This window comes from Salvelinus namaycush, chromosome 24 (assembly GCF_016432855.1).
Source record: "Salvelinus namaycush isolate Seneca chromosome 24, SaNama_1.0, whole genome shotgun sequence".
Taxonomy (NCBI): domain Eukaryota; kingdom Metazoa; phylum Chordata; class Actinopteri; order Salmoniformes; family Salmonidae; genus Salvelinus; species Salvelinus namaycush.
In genome coordinates this window covers 9,063,893-9,083,917 of record NC_052330.1, presented here as the reverse complement: position 1 = coordinate 9,083,917, position 20,025 = coordinate 9,063,893, and the positions used below count along the sequence as shown (strand labels likewise).

Genomic DNA, 20,025 nt, shown 5'->3' with positions numbered 1-20,025 from the left:
GTCTTGTCGAGGTTGAGCTTAAGGTGGTGGACTGACATCCAAGTTGAGATACTGTATCTGCTAGGGAATGTTCACATAGCCATCTGCCCAGTAAAGAGACCTGACTCATTAGTAGATACGAGCACACTGGTGAGCCAGATTGGGAACTCTGTAATTCCCATTACCTGTACTCCTCTTTTTGTGATCCTGCTGTGGGGAGACCAGTCTAAGTCTCTCTGGGTGCTCATTGACTTTGGGGCAGATTAAAGTTTTATGGACGCTACCCTGGTACCGGAACTAGGTATCCCCACTCAACTCCTCTCCGTTCCAATGGACGCTAGGGCACTGGACAGCTGCTCCATTGGAAGAGTCACGCACAGCACAGTTCCCATTAATCTGCGGGTATCTGGCAATCACAGTGAGACTATACAGCTTCTGCTCATTGAATCCCCTCAGGTCCCTGTTGTGTTGTTATTTTCTTGGCTCCAAAAGCACAATCCCGTTATTAACTGGACCACGAGTTCAATCCTGGGTTGGAGCCCGTTCTGTCACTCCCACTGCCTTAAAGTGGTGCAGCCTCCCCCGAAACGTCCTCCTCTGGGTTTAATTAAAGCCTTGGATTTATCTACTGTTCCCATAGAGTACCATGATACCCTGGAGGTATTTATCAAGGCTTGTGCTACCTCTCCTCCTCTGCATCATCCCTGTGATTGTGCCATTGACCTCCTCCCGGGCACCAAACTGCCTCGAGGTCGGCTATATTCCCTATCCAGCCCCGAGACCAACGCCATGGTGGAGTACATTGAGGACTCTCTGGCTGCTGGGAGCATTCATCCTTCTGCATCCCCTGCCGGTGCAGGGTTTTTCTTTCTGGAAAAGAAGGACAAGACCCTGCGTCCATGCATCGACTACCGGGGACTCAATGACATGACAATTAAGAATCGTTACCCCCTGCCACTCCTCCCTTCTCAAACCTCTCCAGGGGGCTACCATCTTTACCAAGTTGGACCTTTGGAATGCCTACCGTGTTTTTCGGATACGCGAGGGTGACGAGTGTAAGACGGCTTTCAACACGGCCAGTGGACACTATGAGTATCTGGTCATGCCGTTTGGGCTCACCAATGCTCCCGCTGTTTTCCAGGCCCTGGTCAACGATGTGCTCCGTGACATGCTGAATCGTTTTGTGTTTGTCTACCTCGACGACATCCTTGTCTTCTCCCGCTCTGCCCAAGAACACGTCCTACATGTCCTTCAGTGCCTCCTGGAGAATCAGTTGTTTGTGAAAGCTGAGAAGTGCGAGTTTCACCGCTCTACTATCTCCTTTCTGGGATACGTCATCGCTGGGATACGTCATCACATGGTCCCCAGCTGTTGACAGGGCTTTTGTGGATCGTCCCGTCAGTTTGTGGTTGAGGTCAATGCTTCTGATGTTGGAGTGGGGGCCATCCTCTCCCAGCGATCTGCCCAGGACCAAAAGCTCCATCCTTGTGCCTTCCTGTCCCATCGTCTCACCTCCGCTGAGAGAAACTACGACATAGGTAACAGGGAACTTCTGGAGGTCAAGATGGCGCTGGAGGAGTGGAGGCAGTGGCTGTAAGGAGCGGAACATACATTTTTGGTTTGGACCGACCATAAGAATTTGTAATGTCTCCACACAGCCAAGAGCCTTAACTCTAGGCAGGCCTGTTGGGCTCTGTTATTCACCAGGTTCAACTTCAACATCTCCTACCGCCCAGGGTCTAAGAATGTGAAGCCAGATGCTCTCTCTCGCCTATACAGTTCCGCTGCCACATCCTCTGACTCTGAGACCATCCTACCTACCTCATGCCCTGCGGCTTCAGTTGTCTGGGGTATTGAGGCCCTGGTCTGCAAGGCACAGCGGTCCCAGCCGGACCCTGGAGGGTGCCTGGCTAACCGAATGTTCATCCCAGATCCTGGCTCCTGTCGAACCCTGGCCTTCCTCCGACAACGCTTCTGGTGGTCAACTATGGTTCCTGACGTCTCTGCCTTCGTCAACGCATGCACAGTATGTGCCCAGAATAAGACTCTGTGGCAAGCTCCGTCGGGCCTCCTTCAGCCACTGCCCGTTCCTCATCACCCCTGGGCCCATATTTCCCTGGATTTGTCACAGGGCTTCCTCCGTCTGATGGCAACACCGTCATCCTGACGGTAGTGGATCGGTTTTCCAAAGCCGCCCATTTCATTGATCTCCTCAAACGACCCTCTCCCACAATATCTAAGGAAGTCTTAGGGTTTTGCTCGCCTGAGGTAGAGTATCTCATGATAAGCTGTAGACCACACTGTCTACCTAGAGAGTTTATCTGTATTTTTTGTAGCTGTCTATATACCACCACAGCCAGAGGCTGGCACTAAAACAGCACTCAATGAGCTGTATTCTGCCATAAGCAAACAGGAAATCGGTCATCCAGAGGCGGCGCTCCTAGTGGCCGAAGACTTTAATGCAGGGAAACTTAAATCAGTTTTACTTAATTTCTATCAGCATGTTAAATGTGCAACCAGAGGGGGAAAAAATTAGAGACCACCTTTACTCCACACACAGAGACGCGTACAAAGCTCGCCCCTAGCCCTCCATTTGGTAAATCTGACCATAACTCTATCCTCCTGATTCCTGCTTACAAGCAAAAATTCAAGCAGGAAGCACCAATGACTCGGTCAATAAAAAAGTGGTCAGATGAAGCAGATGCTAAACTACAGGACTGTTTTGCTAGCACATACTGGAATATGTTCCGGGACTCTTCCAATGGCTTTTAAAAGTACCCCACATCAGTCACTGGCTTTATCAATAAGTGCATCGAGAACGTCGTCCCCACAGTGACTATACGTACATACCCCAACCAGAAGCCATGGATTACAGGCAACATTCGCACTGAGCTAAAGGGTAGAGCTGCCGCTTTCAAGGAGCGGGACTCTAACCCGGAAGCTTATAAGAAATCCCACTATGCCCTCTGACGAACCAGCAAACAGGCAAAGCGTCAACACCAACATCGAATCGTACTACACCGGCTCCGACGCTCGTCGGATGCAGCAGGGCTTGCAAACTATTACAGACTACAAAGGGAAACACAGCCGAGAGCTGCCCAGTAACACGAGCCTACGGGACGAGCTAAATAACTGCTATGCTCGCTTCATGGCAAGTAACACTGAAACATGCATGATAGCATCAGCTGTTCCGGAAGAATGTGTGCTCACGCTCTCCGCAGCCAATGTGAGTAAGACCTTTAAACAGGTCAACATTCACAAGGTTGCTGGGCCAGATGGATTACCAGGACGTGTACTCCGAGCATGCGCTGACCACTGACCACTGACATTTTCAACCTCTTCCTGTCTGAGTCTGTAATACCAACATGTTTCAAGCAGACCACCATAGTCCCTGTGCCCAAGAACACTAAGGTAACCTGCCTAAATGACTACATGACCCGTAGCACTCACGTCTGTAGCCATGAAATGCTTTGAAAGGCTGGTCATGGCTCACATCAACACCATTATCCCAGAAACCTTAGACCCACTCAAATTTGCACACCGCACCAACAGATCCACAGATGATGCAATCTCTATTGCACTCCACACTGCCCTTTCTCACCTGGACAAAAGGAACACCTATGTGAGAATGCTATTCATTGACTACAGCTCAGTGTTCAACACCATAGTGCCCTCAAAGCTCATCACTAAGCTAAGGACCCTGGGACTAAACATCTCCCTCTGCAACTGAATCCTAGACTTCCTGATGGGCCGCCCCCAGATGGTAAGGATAGGTAACAACACATCCGCCACGTTGATCCTCAACACGGGGGCCACTCAGGGGTGTGTGCTCAGTCCCCTCCTGTACTCCCTGTTCACTCATGACTGCACGGCCAGGCACAACTCCAACACCATCATTAAGTTAGCTGATGACACAACAGTGGTAGGCCTGATCACCGACAAGGCTGAGACAGCCTATAGGGAGGAGGTCAGAGACCTGACTGTGTGGTGCAAGGACAACAACCTCTCCCTCAACGTGATCAAGATAAAGGAGATGATTGTGGCCGATAGGAAAAGGAGGACCGAGCATGCCCCTGTTCTCATTGACGAGGCTGTAATGGAGCAGGTTGAGAGCTTCAAGTTCCTTGGCGTCCACATCACCAACAAACTAACATGGTCCAAGCACACCAAGACATCCGTAAAGAGGGCACGACAAAGAGTCCTCAGATCCTCAAAAGGTTCTACAGCTGCACCATCGAGAGCATTCTGACGGGCTGCCACACGTTGACTCTGTACCGGTACCCCCAAAACGTTTTTTTGTTATATTTTCTTGGAACTGCGTTGTTGGTTAAGGGCTTGTAAATTAAGCATTTCACCTGTTGTATTCGGGGCATGTGACAAATACAATTTGATTTGATTTGATAGTTCAGCTATTTTACACATTTTCATATTTGTTTCCTCCCTCGTTTAGCATGTGTTAATAACATCAGTCCACTTTCTCTCCCCCAGGTGGCCATGCGCAGCAGTTAAAAATGATTACATGCTTCATATCGGCTTTTTTTCTTGTTGCTCTTTTTATACTTTGAGGGATTTGTGTGCTCTAGTGTGAGCTGTCTCCCCTCTGTCTGTCTTCTCCAGTGTGTGGCACTGATTCTCTCAACAAAGATTGTGGGGAGTCAGGATGCTTTATCAACAAAGAGTGGGTCCTGACTGCTGCTTATTGCTTCTCCAGGTACAAAGACCTAACCTTACCCATCCGCCAACCCTTACAGTATATTATGTCAATGTGTGATTGAAAGGTCTATCTACGCTGTATTTTCCTACGTACTGTTTCATCTATTGTATTCAAGTATTTTTAGGACAACTCTACCATGTCAATTATAATAAATTAACTTCAGTTAACTTGCACATGAAAATTTCCTAAAGAAAATGTGTGCTTGCTGGCTGGTCTTGCATTATTACTGGTTGTCAAATAAGTTGTAGCAGTGGTAGTGACTCCAGAGAGCTATACATCACAGAATTGTGTAAACAGTGTCAGCAAGCACACTAATAATAGTTAGCATCAACTCTCTTCATTCTCAGCACCAGCACGTCCAACCTGCTTGTCTACCTGGGCCGGCAGAATCAGCAAAGCATCAACTCCAACGAGGTATCCCAAACAGTCTCTCAGATCATCTGCAACCCGAACTACAACAGTACAACCAGCGACAATGACATATGTTTGCTGAAGCTCTCGTCACCCGTCACCTTCACTGACTACATCCAGCCGGTCTGCCTGGCAGCAGTGGGCAGCACCTACTACACTGGCACTACTAGCTGGGTCACCAGATGGGGCGATATCAATAGTGGTGGTGAGATCTGATGGTCACGATGCTGACTTTGCATTGACAAGCCATACATACCCTTTATATACCTATACATGTAACCACTTTTTTTTGCCCGTTCCGTTTATACCAAAACAGTTGGAGCAGACCACGAAAGATCAGAAATTTACAATAAGTGTGTTTTAATTCAATGTGAAAATGAATCTACTGATAAATATGTTCTTGTGATGTAAATAAGTTGGAAAGCAAATGACATTTTGTAATGCTACAGGATTACATTTGGTTGTTTATCAGAACTCAGTTGTTAAATGCCTTTCTATTTAGCCATCACACTTGATGATGAAATTAATTTTTTGTTGTTGTATATTGCGGGACTAAGCACACACCCCTGAGGGGCCCCCGTGTTGAGGGTCAGTGTAGTGGTGTTGTAGCCTACCCTTACTGCCTGGGAGCGGCCTGTCAGGGAGTCCAGGATTCAGTTGCAAAGGGAGGTGTTCAGTCCCAGGGTCCTGAGCTTGGAGGGGATTATGGTGTTGAACGCTGAACTGTAGTCAATGAACAGCATTCTCACATTCTCACGTAGGTGTTCCTCTTGTCCTGGTGGGAGAGAGCTGTGTGAAGTGCAATCGAGATTGCGTCGTCTGTGGATCTGTTGGGGCGGCATTCGAATTGGACTGTGTCTGGGATGATGGTGTCGATGTGTGCCATGACCAGCCTTTCAAAGCACTTCATGATTACAGATGTGAGTGCTACAGGACGATAGTCATTTAGACAGGTTACATTGGAGTTCTTGAGAACAGGGACAATGGAGGTCAGCTTGAAACATGTAGGTGTACCCAGTAAAACAGCTGTTAAGCTGAAGATTGAAATTGGTTACATTTCTACCTCCACCTCCACAACCTATGATGTGTTAGACCTGGGATATCGTTCAAATAAAAGCAGCCTGCTTTCCTTCCTCCCTATTCACCGATTTCAAAAGGTTGGATTTGGTCAAAACCAAAAGGGGGAAGGCCTTGCCTGTTCAAATCCAGTCATCCACAGATCAGTGTTTATCTCAAAAAAAGGAAGAAAGGAAACCAGGGTGGACGCAAGCGTGGAAAGAAGGGTGTACTTAAAAGTATTCTAAGTACCTCTGTTTTGAATTTATACATTTGCTTTTCAAGAAGCATTTCAAGGTCCTGGAGTGGCCTAGCCAGTCTCCAGATCTCAACCCCATATAAAATCTTTGGAGGGAGTTGAAAGTCCGTGTTGCCCAGCAACAGCCCCAAAACATCACTGCTCTAGAGGAGATCTGCATGGAGGAATGGGCCAAAATACCAGCAACAGTGTGTGAAAACCTTGTGAAGACTTACAGAAAACGTTTGACCTCTGTCATTGCCAACAAAGGGTATATAACAAAGTATTGAGATAAACTTTTGTTATTGACCAAATACTTATTTTCCACCATAATTTGAAAATAAATTCATAAAAAATCCTACAATGTGATTCTCTGGATTTTTTTTTCTCATTTTGTCTGTCATAGTTGAAGTGTACCTATGATGACAATTACAGGCCTCTCTCATCTTTTTAAGTGGGAGAACTTGCACAATTGGTGGCTGACTAAATACTTTTTTGCCCCACTGTATGTACATACCACAGGAGACTGAGGACGGCTCATAATAATGTCAGACATGGAGCTAATGGAATGGGTCAGTGTGGTGAGCCATTACCACAGCCCATCCTCCTCAATTAAGGTGCCACCAACCTCCTGTGGTACATACCTCCTCCTTCAACCAAAGACAGGACACACAGTATTTTAATGACAGGACACACACAAAGCCGTAGCAGCTGATAGGATGGAGTCGGGGTGGGCATTGTGTGCTGTTGTAGTAGCGTTGACCTGCATGGGAAAAGGTAATAGAGAATTATTATTATTAAAGACTAGCATTCCACTTTGAGTTACTTTAATACATTTAGAGAAAACTCACCAAATTCACACTTTACTAAGAAGTACTGTACATTTCCAAGTAAATTATTTTACAGTTTGACTAGATTCCTATATCGACAGAGATTGGGTTCTTTCCCAAATGAATAAAGGAAAGTTTAGACGGCATTAAAACGGTGAATATGTTTGATATCACTGCTTTTACAGTATATTACAGGACCATAATCTATTTTGGTCCGTGTTTATATTTGTTTTTGTAATGATTACTGCCTCATTTTGAGAGACCCCCCCCCCCCAATAAAGTTGAGTATTTAGGAAGTTGAAGTTATCTATGATTAGTAATTGAAATTATACATGTCTTTTGAAATGATGTAATCATTCTTATACTGAACCTTTCAGTGTAATACAAGTCTTGCACATGATACCACTTTAATCGATAATTAATATGATAGCCAAAACATTCTTCACAGGACTGTCCCAAGTGATATTACTGTTTAACAAAAACAAAGTGGTTTCCACGCTGACTAAATCAAAGATTCTCACTCAAACTACCGTTATATCTACTTCTTATTATTAAAAGACAACAATATATATATACTTTAAATTTAACCTTTATTTAACTAGGCAAGTCAGTTAAGAACAAATTCTTATTTACAATGACGGCCTACCCCGGCCAAACCCGGAAGAGCTTGGCCAATTGTGCACCGCCCTATGATACTCCCAATCACGGCCAGTTGTGATACAGCCTGGATCAACAATAGACTCGTCTAACCAGACCACATTCATGTTGTTCATTGTTGAGTTTCACCCACTTGACACAGTGATACTACTGTTTAGATGTTAAATCAAATCAAGTTTTATTTGTTACATGCGCCGAATACAAAAGTTGTCGACCTTTCAGTGAAATGCTTACTTACAAGCCCTTAACCAACAATGCAGTTTAAGAAAATCCTTAAAAAAGTAAAAGATAAGAATAACAAATCATTGAAGAGCAGCAGTAAATAACAATAGCGGGGCTATATACAGGGGGTACCGGTACAGAGTCAATGTGTCAATGTGCTTTTGGCACTGGTGCCGTGGTAATTGAGGTAATTATGTACATGTAGGTAGAGTTATTAAAGTGGCTATGCGTAGATAATAACAGAGAGTAGCAGCAGCGTGGGGGAGGGTGCAATGCAAATAGTCTGGGTAGCCATTTGATTAGCTGTTCAGGAGTCTTATGGCTTGGGGGTAGAAGCTGTTTAGAAGTCTCTTGGACCTAGACTTTGGTACCGCTTTCCGTGCGGTAGCAGAGAGAACAGTCTATGACTAGGGTGGCTGGAGTCTTTGACAATGTTTAGGGCCTTCCTCTGACACCGTCTGGTATAGAGGTCCTGGATGGCAGGAAGCTTGGCCCCGGTGAAGCTTGGCCCCGGTGATGTACTGGGCCGTACGCACTACCCTCTGTAGTGCCTTGCGGTCGGAGGCCGTACAGTTGCCATACCAGGCAGTGATGCAACCCGTCAGGATGCTCTCGATGGTGCAGCTGTAAAACATTTTGAGGATCTGAGGACCCATGCCAAATCTTTTCAGTCTCCTGAGGGGGAATAGGTTTTGTCGTGCCCTCTTCACGACTGTCTTGGTGTGCTTGGACCATGATAGTTTGTTGGTGATGTGGACGCCAAGGAACTTGAAGCTCTCAACCTGCTCCACTACAGCCCCGTCGACCTCTAAAACAAGTCACTCTAGATGACATGATGCCAACAGCAAAGCTGTGAGGTAGGACACGAGGGTGTGTGTGTGAGTGAATGAGTGAGTGAGTGAGTGAGTGAGTGAGTGAGTGAGTGAGTGAGTGAGTGAGTGAGTGAGTGAGTGAGTGAGTGAGTGAGTGAGTGAGTGAGTGAGTGAGTGAGTGAGTGAGTGAGTGAGTGAGTGAGTGAGTGAGTGAGTGAGAGCAGGTGCATTCACACAGGTGTGGTTTTCTGAGTTAATTAAGCTATTAACATCCCATCATGGTTAGGGTCCTGTATAAAAATGCCGGTTGCCCATTATTTTGGCTACAATGGATAGAGGAAGAAATCGCAGTGACTTTGAAAGGGTGGTCTCAAAGGGGCATAGGGGGTTTAAAGAGTGTGTGTAGGTATGTATGTTTACTCTTTAATTGTAAGGATGATAGAATTACAAATACAGGATTTTAATTTAACTGAGAATAATTGAAAATGAAGAGTGCTGAATGAGGCAAAGCAGGGGAGGACATATGCACAGAGAGGAAGAGCGAGAGAGAGACAGGGAGAGAGAGAGAGGACCAATGACATGTGTCACGAGGCATGTGTCACACCCTGACTCAACAATACAAGCTATTACCTACCTATGTACATACCACAGGAGACTGAGGACGGCTCATAATAATGTCAGACATGGAGCTAATGGAATGGGTCAGTGTGGTGAGCCATTACCACAGCCCATCCTCCTCAATTAAGGTGCCACCAACCTCCTGTGGTACATACCTCCTCCTTCAACCAAAGACAGGACACACAGTATTTTAATGACAGGACACACACAAAGCCGTAGCAGCTGATAGGATGGAGTCGGGGTGGGCATTGTGTGCTGTTGTAGTAGCGTTGACCTGCATGGGAAAAGGTAATAGAGAATTATTATTATTAAAGACTAGCATTCCACTTTGAGTTACTTTAATACATTTAGAGAAAACTCACCAAATTCACACTTTATTATGAAGTACTGTACATTTCCAAGTAAATTATTTTACAGTTTGAGTAGATTCCTATATCGACAGAGATTGGGTTCTTTCCCAAATGAATAAAGGAAAGTTTAGACGGCATTAAAACGGTGAATATGTTTGATATCACTGCTTTTACAGTATATTACAGGACCATAATCTATTTTGGTCCGTGTTTATATTTGTTTTTGTAATGATTACTGCCTCATTTTGAGAGACCCCCCCCCCCCAATAAAGTTGAGTATTTAGGAAGTTGAAGTTATCTATGATTAGTAATTGAAATTATACATGTCTTTTGAAATGATGTAATCATTCTTATACTGAACCTTTCAGTGTAATACAAGTCTTGCACATGATACCACTTTAATCGATAATTAAGTTTTATTTGTTACATGCGCCGAATACAAAAGTTGTCGACCTTTCAGTGAAATGCTTACTTACAAGCCCTTAACCAACAATGCAGTTTAAGAAAATCCTTAAAAAAGTAAAAGATAAGAATAACAAATCATTGAAGAGCAGCAGTAAATAACAATAGCGGGGCTATACACAGGTAGTACCGGTACAGAGTCAATGTGTCAATGTGCTTTTGGCACTGGTGCCGTGGTAATTGAGGTAATTATGTACATGTAGGTAGAGTTATTAAAGTGGCTATGCGTAGATAATAACAGAGAGTAGCAGCAGCGTGGGGGAGGGGGCAATGCAAATAGTCTGGGTAGCCATTTGATTAGCTGTTCAGGAGTCTTATGGCTTGGGGGTAGAAGCTGTTTAGAAGCCTCTTGGACCTAGACTTTGGTACCGCTTTCCGTGCGGTAGCAGAGAGAACAGTCTATGACTAGGGTGGCTGGAGTCTTTGACAATGTTTAGGGCCTTCCTCTGACACCGTCTGGTATAGAGGTCCTGGATGGCAGGAAGCTTGGCCCTGGTGAAGCTTGGCCCCGGTGATGTACTGGGCCGTACGCACTACCCTCTGTAGTGCCTTGCGGTCGGAGGCCGTACAGTTGCCATACCAGGCAGTGATGCAACCCGTCAGGATGCTCTCGATGGTGCAGCTGTAAAACATTTTGAGGATCTGAGGACCCATGCCAAATCTTTTCAGTCTCCTGAGGGGGAATAGGTTTTGTCGTGCCCTCTTTACGGATGTCTTGGTGTGCTTGGACCATGTTAGTTTGTTGGTGATGTGGACGCCAAGGAACTTGAAGCTCTCAACCTGCTCCACTACAGCCCCGTCGATGAGAATGGGGGCATGCTCGGGCTTCCTTTTCCTGTAGTCCACAATCATCTTCTTTGTCTTGAGAAAGAGAATGAAACTAAGAATATAACAATGGATGATCCAAACATGAAAATGTGGAAATGCCAGTTTGTTTACCTATCGTCTTTTCGCCCTTAGAAGGAAATCCACTGCGCAGCACTGAATGGTGTGTCAACAAAAGGGTTGATATGACAAAAACCCTACCAGCATTGAGTTACCACAAGTTTCACCTAGAGAGCAAAGTATAAAGTATATTCTTACCTAGTGGGCTGTTTCTGTGACATATATATGCAGTGTATGCACAGAGCCTTTGGAAAGTATTCAGACTCGTTGAATTTTTCCACATTTTGTTAAGTTACAGCCTTATTCTAAAATGGATTCAATACTTTTTCCCCTTGAGCATACTGCACACAATACACTATAATGACAAAGCGAAAACAGGTTTTTAGACATTTTTGCTAATTTATTAAAAATCAAAAACAGAAATACCTTATTTACATAAGTAAATACAGTTGAAGTCGGAAGTTTACATAGACTTCGTTTTGAGTCATTTTAACTCTTTTTTCAACCACTCCACAAAATTCTTGTTAACAAACTATAGTTTTGGCAAGTCGGTTAGGACATCTACTTTGTGCATGACACAAGTCATTTTTCCAACAACTGTTTACAGACAGATTATTTCACTTATAATTCACTGTATCACAATTCCAGTGGGTCAGAATTTTACACACACTAAGTTGACTGTGCCTTTAAAGAGCTTGGAAAATTCCAGAAAATGATGTCATTGCTCTAGAAGCTTCTGATAGGCTAACTGACATAATTTGAGTCAATTGGAGCTGTACCTGCGAATGTATTTCAAGGCCTACCTTCAAACTCAGTGCCTCGTTGCTTGATATCATGGGAAAATCAAAAGAAAACAGCCAAGACCTCAGAAAAAAAGTCTGGTTCATCCTTGTGAGCAATTTCCAAACGCCTGAAGGTACCACGTTCATTTGTACAAACAATAGTACGCAAGTACAGTATATACACCATGGGACGACGCAGCCGTCGTACCGCTCAGGAAGGAGACGCGTTCTGTCTCCTAGAGATGAATGTACTTTGGTGCGAAAAGTGTAAATCAATCCCAGAACAACAGCAAAGGACCTTGTGAAGATGTTGGAGGAAACGGGTACAAAAGTATATTTTTCCACAGTAAGTCCTATATCAACATAACCTGAAAGGCCACTAAGCAAGGAAGAAGCCACTGCTCCAAAACTGCCATAAAAATGCCAGACTACGGTTTGCAACTGCACATGGGGACAAAGATCGTACATTTTGGAGAAATGTCCTCTAGTCTGATGAAACAAAAATAGAACTGTTTGGACATAATGACCATCGTTATGTTTGGAGGGAAAAGGCAGAGGCTTGCAAGCCGAAGAACACCATCCCAACTGTGAAGCACAGGGGTGGCAGCATCATGTTGTGGTGGTGCTTTGCTGCAGCAGGGACTGGTGCACTTCACAAAATAGATGGCATCATGAGGAAGGGAAATTATGTGGTTATATTCAAGTAACCTCTCAAGACATCAGTCAGAAAGTTAAAGCTTGGTTGCAAATGGGTCTTCCAAATGGACAATGACCCCAAGCATACTTCCAAAGTTGTGGCAAAATGGCTTAGGGACAACAAAGTCAAGGTATTGGAGTGGCCATTACAAACCCCTGACCTCAATCCTATAGAAATTTTGTGGGCAGAACTGAAAAAGTGTGTGCGAGCAAGGAGGCCTACAAACCTGACTCAGTTACACCAGCTCTGTCAGGAGGAATGGGCCAAAATTCACCCAACTTATTGTGGGAAGCTTGTGGAAGGCTAACCGAAACGTTTGACCCAAGTTAAACCATTTAAAGGCAATGCTACCAAATACTAATTGAATATGTAAACTTCTGACCCACTGAGAATGTGATGAAAGAAATAAAAGCTGAAATAAATCATTCTCTCTGCTATTATTCTGACATTTCACATTCTTAAAACGAAGTAGTGATCCTAACTGATCTAAGACAGGGGATTTTTACTAGGATTAAATGTCAGGAATTGTGAAAAACTGAGTTGAAATGTATTTGCCTAAGGTGTATGTAAACTGCCGACTTCAACTGTACGTATTCAGATCCTTTGCTATGGGACTTGAAATTGAGCTCAGGTGCATCCTGTTTCGATCATCCTTGAGATGTTTCTACAACTTGATTGGAGTCCACCTGTGGTAAATTCAATTGATTGGACATGATTTGCAAAGGCATCCTGTTTCCATTGATCATCCTTGACAAGTCTTTGTGTGCCTTTCCAATTAATGTCCAATCAATTGAATTTACCACATGTGGACTCCAATCAAGTTATAAAAACATCTCAAGGTTGATCAATGGAAACAGGATGCACCTGAGCTCAATTTCGAGGCTCATAGCAAATTGTCTGAATTCTTATGTATATAAGGTACTTCTGTTTTTTATTTTGAATACTTCTGCAAAAAATGTCTAAAAACCTGTTTCCACTTTGTCATAATGGGGTATTGTGTGTAGATTGATAAGGAAACTTTTTTATTTAATCCATATTAGAATAAAGCTGTAACGTAACAAAATGTGGAAAAAGTCAAGGGGTCTAAACTTTCTTAATACACTGGCTATCATTTTGTAGGGCATCATTCTATTAGAGAGCCACAAACTGTAAGATTTCCAGCTACTTAAAGGGATAGTTCAGCGATTTTACATATTTAGATATTTGTTTCCTCCCCCATTTAGCATATCTCTTTAAGCCAGAGGTATTCAAACTTTTTCAGCATCCTTAGAATCGATACATTTAGATTTATTTTCACATCAACAAACAACTTTAAATTCATAAAATGTTAATCTCTTATCAGAATCAATAAATACATTTACATTTACAAAATGCATTTTATTTTTCAAATGATACTTAAATTTTTACTTTTTCATGCTTGAATAGTGCTTTAATCACTGTAACCTGGTAACTGTAAACCCCTTTAATAACACCAATCCACTCTCTCTCCACCAGGTGGCCATTCACAGGCAAATGGTAAGTTATTATTGCATGCAACTGCAGTGCTTCATATCAGCTAGGGTATCTTCCTTAATGCTGTGAGGGATTTGTGTGTTCAATCATGAGCTGTCTCTCCTCTGTTTGTCTTCTCCAGTGTGTGGCATTGCTTCTCTCAACACAAAGATTGTTGGGGGTCAGGATGCAGTTGCAGGGAGCTGGCCATGGCAGGCCAGTCTGCACAGCTCCAACAGCCATTTTTGTGGAGGCTCCCTTATCAACAAAGAGTGGGTGCTGACTGCCGCTCACTGCTTCCCCAGGTAGAATAACCTTACCCGTCCCCCAACGCATATATTATGTCATGGTGATATTGTAACATTTATATGCTGTCTTTGTCTATGTACTGAATTATCTATTTTAATAATGTATTAATCACTTAATTCAGAGAACTAATTCAAAGTATAATGTATTTTGGTAATTTTTTCAATTAAATAAATGTAACATGATAAATGTACATGTAACTGCCAAAATACAGGACATGTCAAAATATAAAGTGTCTTAATAGGATGTTGCGCCACCAGAACAGCTTCAATGCACCTTGGCATAGATTCTACAAGTGTCTGGAACTCTTTTGGAGGGATGTGACACAATTCTTCAATGAGAAATTCCATCATTTGGAGTTTTGTTGATGGTGGTGGAAAACTAATCTCCAATAAGTGTTCTTCGGTTTGATATCTGGGTTCTTCGGCTTGATATCTGGTGGCTGAGACACACACAACTTTTAACCCCTTATGATCCTCTGAGACTCCTCTTCAAAGTCACTTCTAACCACTTCTAGCCATGGTAGCCAAAATAATGTGCAACTGGATGTTTTTATACGTGACCCTGAAGGTTACGGTATGCTTCCCAGTCAAAACAGTTTGTGCATATATTATGACAACATTTTGTGATGTTTAAGTTCATTTTGGTGTTAGGCAGCGTACAGGTTTATTCGGCTGTTCAAGCACACCATTTTATTTTTCTTGAGGCAAGCTGAAGTTTGGTAGCCGAAGTCTACGCCCCTTCGTCGATGATTGGTCAACAGTAGGGATTCTTCAATGAAGTGTGTGTGTTGTCATCCAACGACAGACAACTAGTTTTCATTCACATTTTTTCATCCTTTGAGAAAAACTGCACTAAACATCTTAGTTTGATGTAAAAATGCCCGACTAAGACCTCCTCGGCCAAACACTTCAAATTAATGACAGGTTTCTTGATTTATCTTAGATTATTTATCTTGATTCTGACTATTTTGAGGAAGTGTTAATGTATGTTGTTGCCACAGCGTCTCAAGAGGGACAAACAGTAACAGCATTTAAAAAACACAGCCCATCACAGAATGTGCGGTTTAAACCATTTCTTTTTTTCTTTTTTTTTTTTTTTAAATTTGATCCCCTTTTCTCCCCAATTTTCGTGGTATCCAATCGCTAGTAATTACTATCTTGTCTCATCGCTACAACTCCCGTACGGGCTCGGGAGAGACGAAGGTCGAAAGCCATGCGTCCTCCGAAGCACAACCCAACCTAGCCGCACTGCTTCTTTAACACAGCGCGCCTCCAACCCGGAAGCCAGCCGCACCAATGTGTCGGAGGAAACACCGTGCACCTGGCCCCCTTGGTTAGCGCGCACTGCGCCCGGCCCGCCACAGGAGTCGCTGGAGCGCGATGAGACAAGGATATCCCTACCGGCCAAACCCACCCTAACCCGGACGACGCTAGCCCAATTGTGCGTCGCCCCACGGACCTCCCGGTCGCGGCCGGCTGCGACAGAGCCTGGGCGCGAACCCAGAGACTCTGGTGGCGCAGTTAGCACTGCGATGCAGTGCCCTAGACCACTGCGCCACCCGGGAGGCCCCGGTTTAAACCATTTCACCTGCGTTTATATTGAACGTCATCTGCGTTTACCAAATGCAGCAAGATGTCTTTTCTGCTTTTTATATTTCATTTTCTGCTTGAAAAATACAAAATCCTGCGTTAATGCGGCCCCTGGTGATGGGATGTTAATTGCTTAATTGACTCAGGAACCAAACCTGTGTGGAAGCACCTGCTTTCAATTGACTTTGTAGCCCTCATTTTATTCAAGTGTTTCCTTTATTTTGGCAGTTACCTGTATGTGCTTGCTAGTTTGTACTGTACTTGTTTTAAAGTACAGTTAATGGTTGTCAAATAAGTTGTAGGAGTGGTAATGACTCCAGTGAGGTGACATTATCTCTCTAAAGTACATCACTGAATTGTGCAAACGGCATCAGCAAGCACACTAATAGTCTAATAATCACATGAATAATAGTCTAATAATCACATGAATAATAGTTAGTCTCAACTCTCTTCATTCTCAGCACCAGCACGTCCAACCTGCTTGTCTACCTGGGCCGGCAGACTCAGCAAAGCATCAACTCCAACGAGGTATCCCAAACAATCTCTCAGATCATCTGCCACCCGAACTACAACAGTGCAACCAGCGACAATGACATATGTTTGCTGAAGCTCTCGTCACCCGTCACCTTCACTGACTACATCCAGCCGGTCTGCCTGGCAGCAGTGGACAGCACCTACTTCACTGGCACTACTAGCTGGGTCACCGGATGGGGCAATATCAATAGTGATGGTGAGATCTGATGGTCCTGATGCTGACTTTGCATTGACAAGCCATACATCCCTTTATATACCTGTACATATATCCACTTTTTTGCAAGTAAATGTTGTTCCAATACAGTTGGAGCAGAAAAGAAAGGATCAGAAATGTATACAACAGAATATCAGCAAAAGTTAATTTCATGGTCTCTCCTCCTCAGTGCCCCTTCCATCACCCGGGACCCTACAGGAGGTGACTGTGCCAGTAGTGGGGAACAGGGAGTGTAGCTGTCTCTATACTGGATTTAGTTCAATCACAAACAACATGATCTGTGCTGGTCTACTGAGTGGAGGAAAAGATTCCTGTCAGGTGATGGATGCATGGCTGTGTTTCATTCCAAATAGTTGCAGAGCCAAAGCTGCAGTTTAGCTGCAGTTTGCAGAGATATTATTCAATGACAAAGAGATGATGAATCAATCTCATGAGAACTTCTAATGGTAATTTCATTGCTCACTGACCCTGATGATTAACCTGGTGAAATCTTAAATTTCACCTGTGGCTCAGTTGGTAGAGCATGGCACTTGCAACACCAGGGTTGTGGGTTTGATTCCCACAGGGGACCAGTACGAATAAAGTATGCACTCACTACCGTAAGTCGCTCTGGATAAGAGCATCTGCTAAATTACTAAAATGTCAAATGTATCCCTCTACAGGGAGACTCCGGGGGGCCAATGGTGAGCAAACCGGGTCAGGTCTGGATACAGTCTGGAGTTGTGAGTTTCGGACAAGGCTGTGGCGACGCAAATTTCCCAGGAGTGTACACCCGAGTGTCCCAGTACCAGACCTGGATCAACAGCCAGATCAGCACTGACATGCCAGGCTTCGTCACCTTCTCCTCCAGTGGGACTGACTCTGATCTCAATGTCTCCTGTAATGCACTGTCCAATGGGATCACACTCTTCTCCCTCTCTCCTATTCTCGTATTTCTCTATCTCTTCTAATAGAGGACGCTTAACTTTACTTACTGTATGTGATAAGTACTGTAATAGTATGTTTATACACTGATCCAAAAGTGATGGGTTTATTTTAATATGAATCTACTGTATCTACTAATACTTGTTGATTGTGATGTAAGCCATTAAGTTGGACAGCAAATGTCATTGTGCTATAGGATTACATTTGGTTGTTCATCAGAGCTCAGTTTCTGATTGTTGTTTGCAGTTATGCTTAGCTATCACACTTAATGAATGCAACTTGTTTTTCTCCATTTAATCATGAACTTATGTATATTTGTCCATCTTGAATAGACTGTATCTGCAAATAAATACACTATTTACAGTGAACTACAGCTATTTACCATTGAGCTGAAAATGTCTTTCAACAATCTCCTATCATGTAATGGTGGGCAGGCAGGTAACTACCAGCAGTCTGCCCACATCCTCTAGCGTAGAATGTTAACAGACTGATATAAATTCCAGGGGTGCCTTTATTTAGACCAAGACCATAGTAAATAGTTGCGATACTGTTTACTCCAATGGGAAAATGTTTCGCAAAGAAAACGAGTTTCTAGTGGACAAATTCAGGTAGGTCCCTAACAAACCATTCTGTTGGCTTCCATTTGGTTTGTTTGGTTCCTAGTGAATAGACCCCAGTTGTTAACCCTCCTACCCAGATTGGGCCATACCAACTCACTTCTTCAGAGAGGTAACATCATCTCTCTAGTGACACTGAACAAAAATATAAATGCAACATGTAAAAGTGTTGGTCACACGTTTCATGAGTTCAAAAAGAAATCCCAGAAATGTTCCATACACAGAAAAAGCTTATTTCTCTCAAATGTTTTGCACAAATTTGTTTCCATCCTTATTAGTGAGTATTTCTCCTTTGCAAAAATAATCCATCCACCTGACAGGTGTGGCATATCAAGAAACTGGGGTTGCGAGAGAGCATTCAATTTTGTGCAGATGAGGGATATACATTGGAAAATAAATTATACATCTCATGATGAAACGGTTCCCTACCCTATACCCTATACACCCACCTATGTGAACCGTACACTAAAGAAAAAACATCTGTTTTATGGGCTTACTGTAAATTGCTTAAATGCAGCCAAAACAGAAAGAGGAATGTGGACAGAGACCTACTAGAGCAGCACAGCCCCCTCAAGATTCTGAGCCTGCCTGGCAGGGTTGGTCCTGCAAAGCCAACGCTGGGGTACCCCCACCCAGGCAGTGGCAGGGCTGGCAACACTGGCTGCAGTAACCCATGGGGAAGGGGTCACACTCGGACAATCAGAGAGGGGGCATATTATTGTGACCCTAGTGGGTCTGACTGCACAGAGATGCTTGGGAAAATGGGGGAGCAGTGTATGTGTGTTTCAGGGGAAGGGGGTGTATCTGATCTCCATCACCTAGGACTTGACACTGGTTAATCGAATCTCCTCAATTTTGCACATTTTGCTCAATCTTGCTTTCTCAAACAGCTGTAACTGTATATGCATTTGTAAATCAAGTCCTTTCTTGATTTGGGCTCTGGGATGTAACAACCGTTGAGCATCTGAGCTTATGGCTGTTTGTCGGGGAAAGGAGTTGAGTGTGTGTGTGTGTGTGCGTGCGTGCGTGCGTGCGTGCGTGCGTGCGTGCGTGCGTGCGTGCGTGCGTGCGTGCGTGCGTGCGTGCGTGTGTCCGCCACATCTGTTGCTAGGGGGTAAGGATGTTTGGGACAATATAGGATGAATCACAATAATTGTTTGCTAAAACAAAAATAGCTTGACAAAAATGTAATGCAATGGCAATCCTGGTTATAGTTATAGGTAACAATCCTTTGCATGAACTGTCAACATTATTACGCATATTAATTGTTAATGATGGATATTAAGATACACCAAATTTTTGAAAATACACCGCAAGCACAGTTATTAGGCTAGTGAGTATTCTGATTGTATCATTATTTCTATGTACATGTTCCAACTCCAAACCATATACACTTGAATGATTATTGGATTGAATCATTTTCAGGTGATATGTATTTGTGTAATGAGGGAGGGTGTGGCGAAAGTGAATAACACCTTTTATCAAGGTGTGCATAATTATTAGGCAGCTTCATTACCTCAGGTAAAATGGGCCAAAAAGGAAATATAACTGACACTGAAAAGTCAAAAATTGTAAAATGCCTTTCAGACGGATGCAACACTCTTGAAATAGCTAAACTGTTGAGGCGTGACCAC

General features: G+C 43.7%; 1 protein-coding gene across 1 annotated transcript; it reads left to right on the top strand.

The window, feature by feature from the left end:
• The first annotated feature begins 1,543 nt into the window (after nt 1–1,543).
• LOC120019268 (prostasin-like) lies at nt 1,544–17,800 on the top strand. The gene is made up of 8 exons (XM_038962581.1): nt 1,544–1,572; nt 1,687–2,031; nt 5,041–5,278; nt 14,208–14,228; nt 14,319–14,509; nt 16,564–16,832; nt 17,020–17,168; nt 17,513–17,800. Exons 1-8 carry the CDS (start codon nt 1,544–1,546, stop codon nt 17,798–17,800), a joined length of 1,530 nt encoding a protein of 509 aa, XP_038818509.1.
• The last annotated feature ends 2,225 nt before the right edge of the window (nt 17,801–20,025 follow it).

Excerpts from the sequence above, each read along its gene's own strand:
- LOC120019268 (XM_038962581.1), top strand. The coding sequence starts at position 1,544 with ATGGCGCTGGAGGAGTGGAGGCAGTGGCT. Across the intron at positions 1,573-1,686 it reads GAGGAGTGGAGGCAGTGGCT|GTTCAACTTCAACATCTCCT; the intron begins GTAAGGAGCGGA and ends GTTATTCACCAG. Across the intron at positions 5,279-14,207 it reads ACACTGGCACTACTAGCTGG|GTGGCCATTCACAGGCAAAT; the intron begins GTCACCAGATGG and ends TCTCTCCACCAG.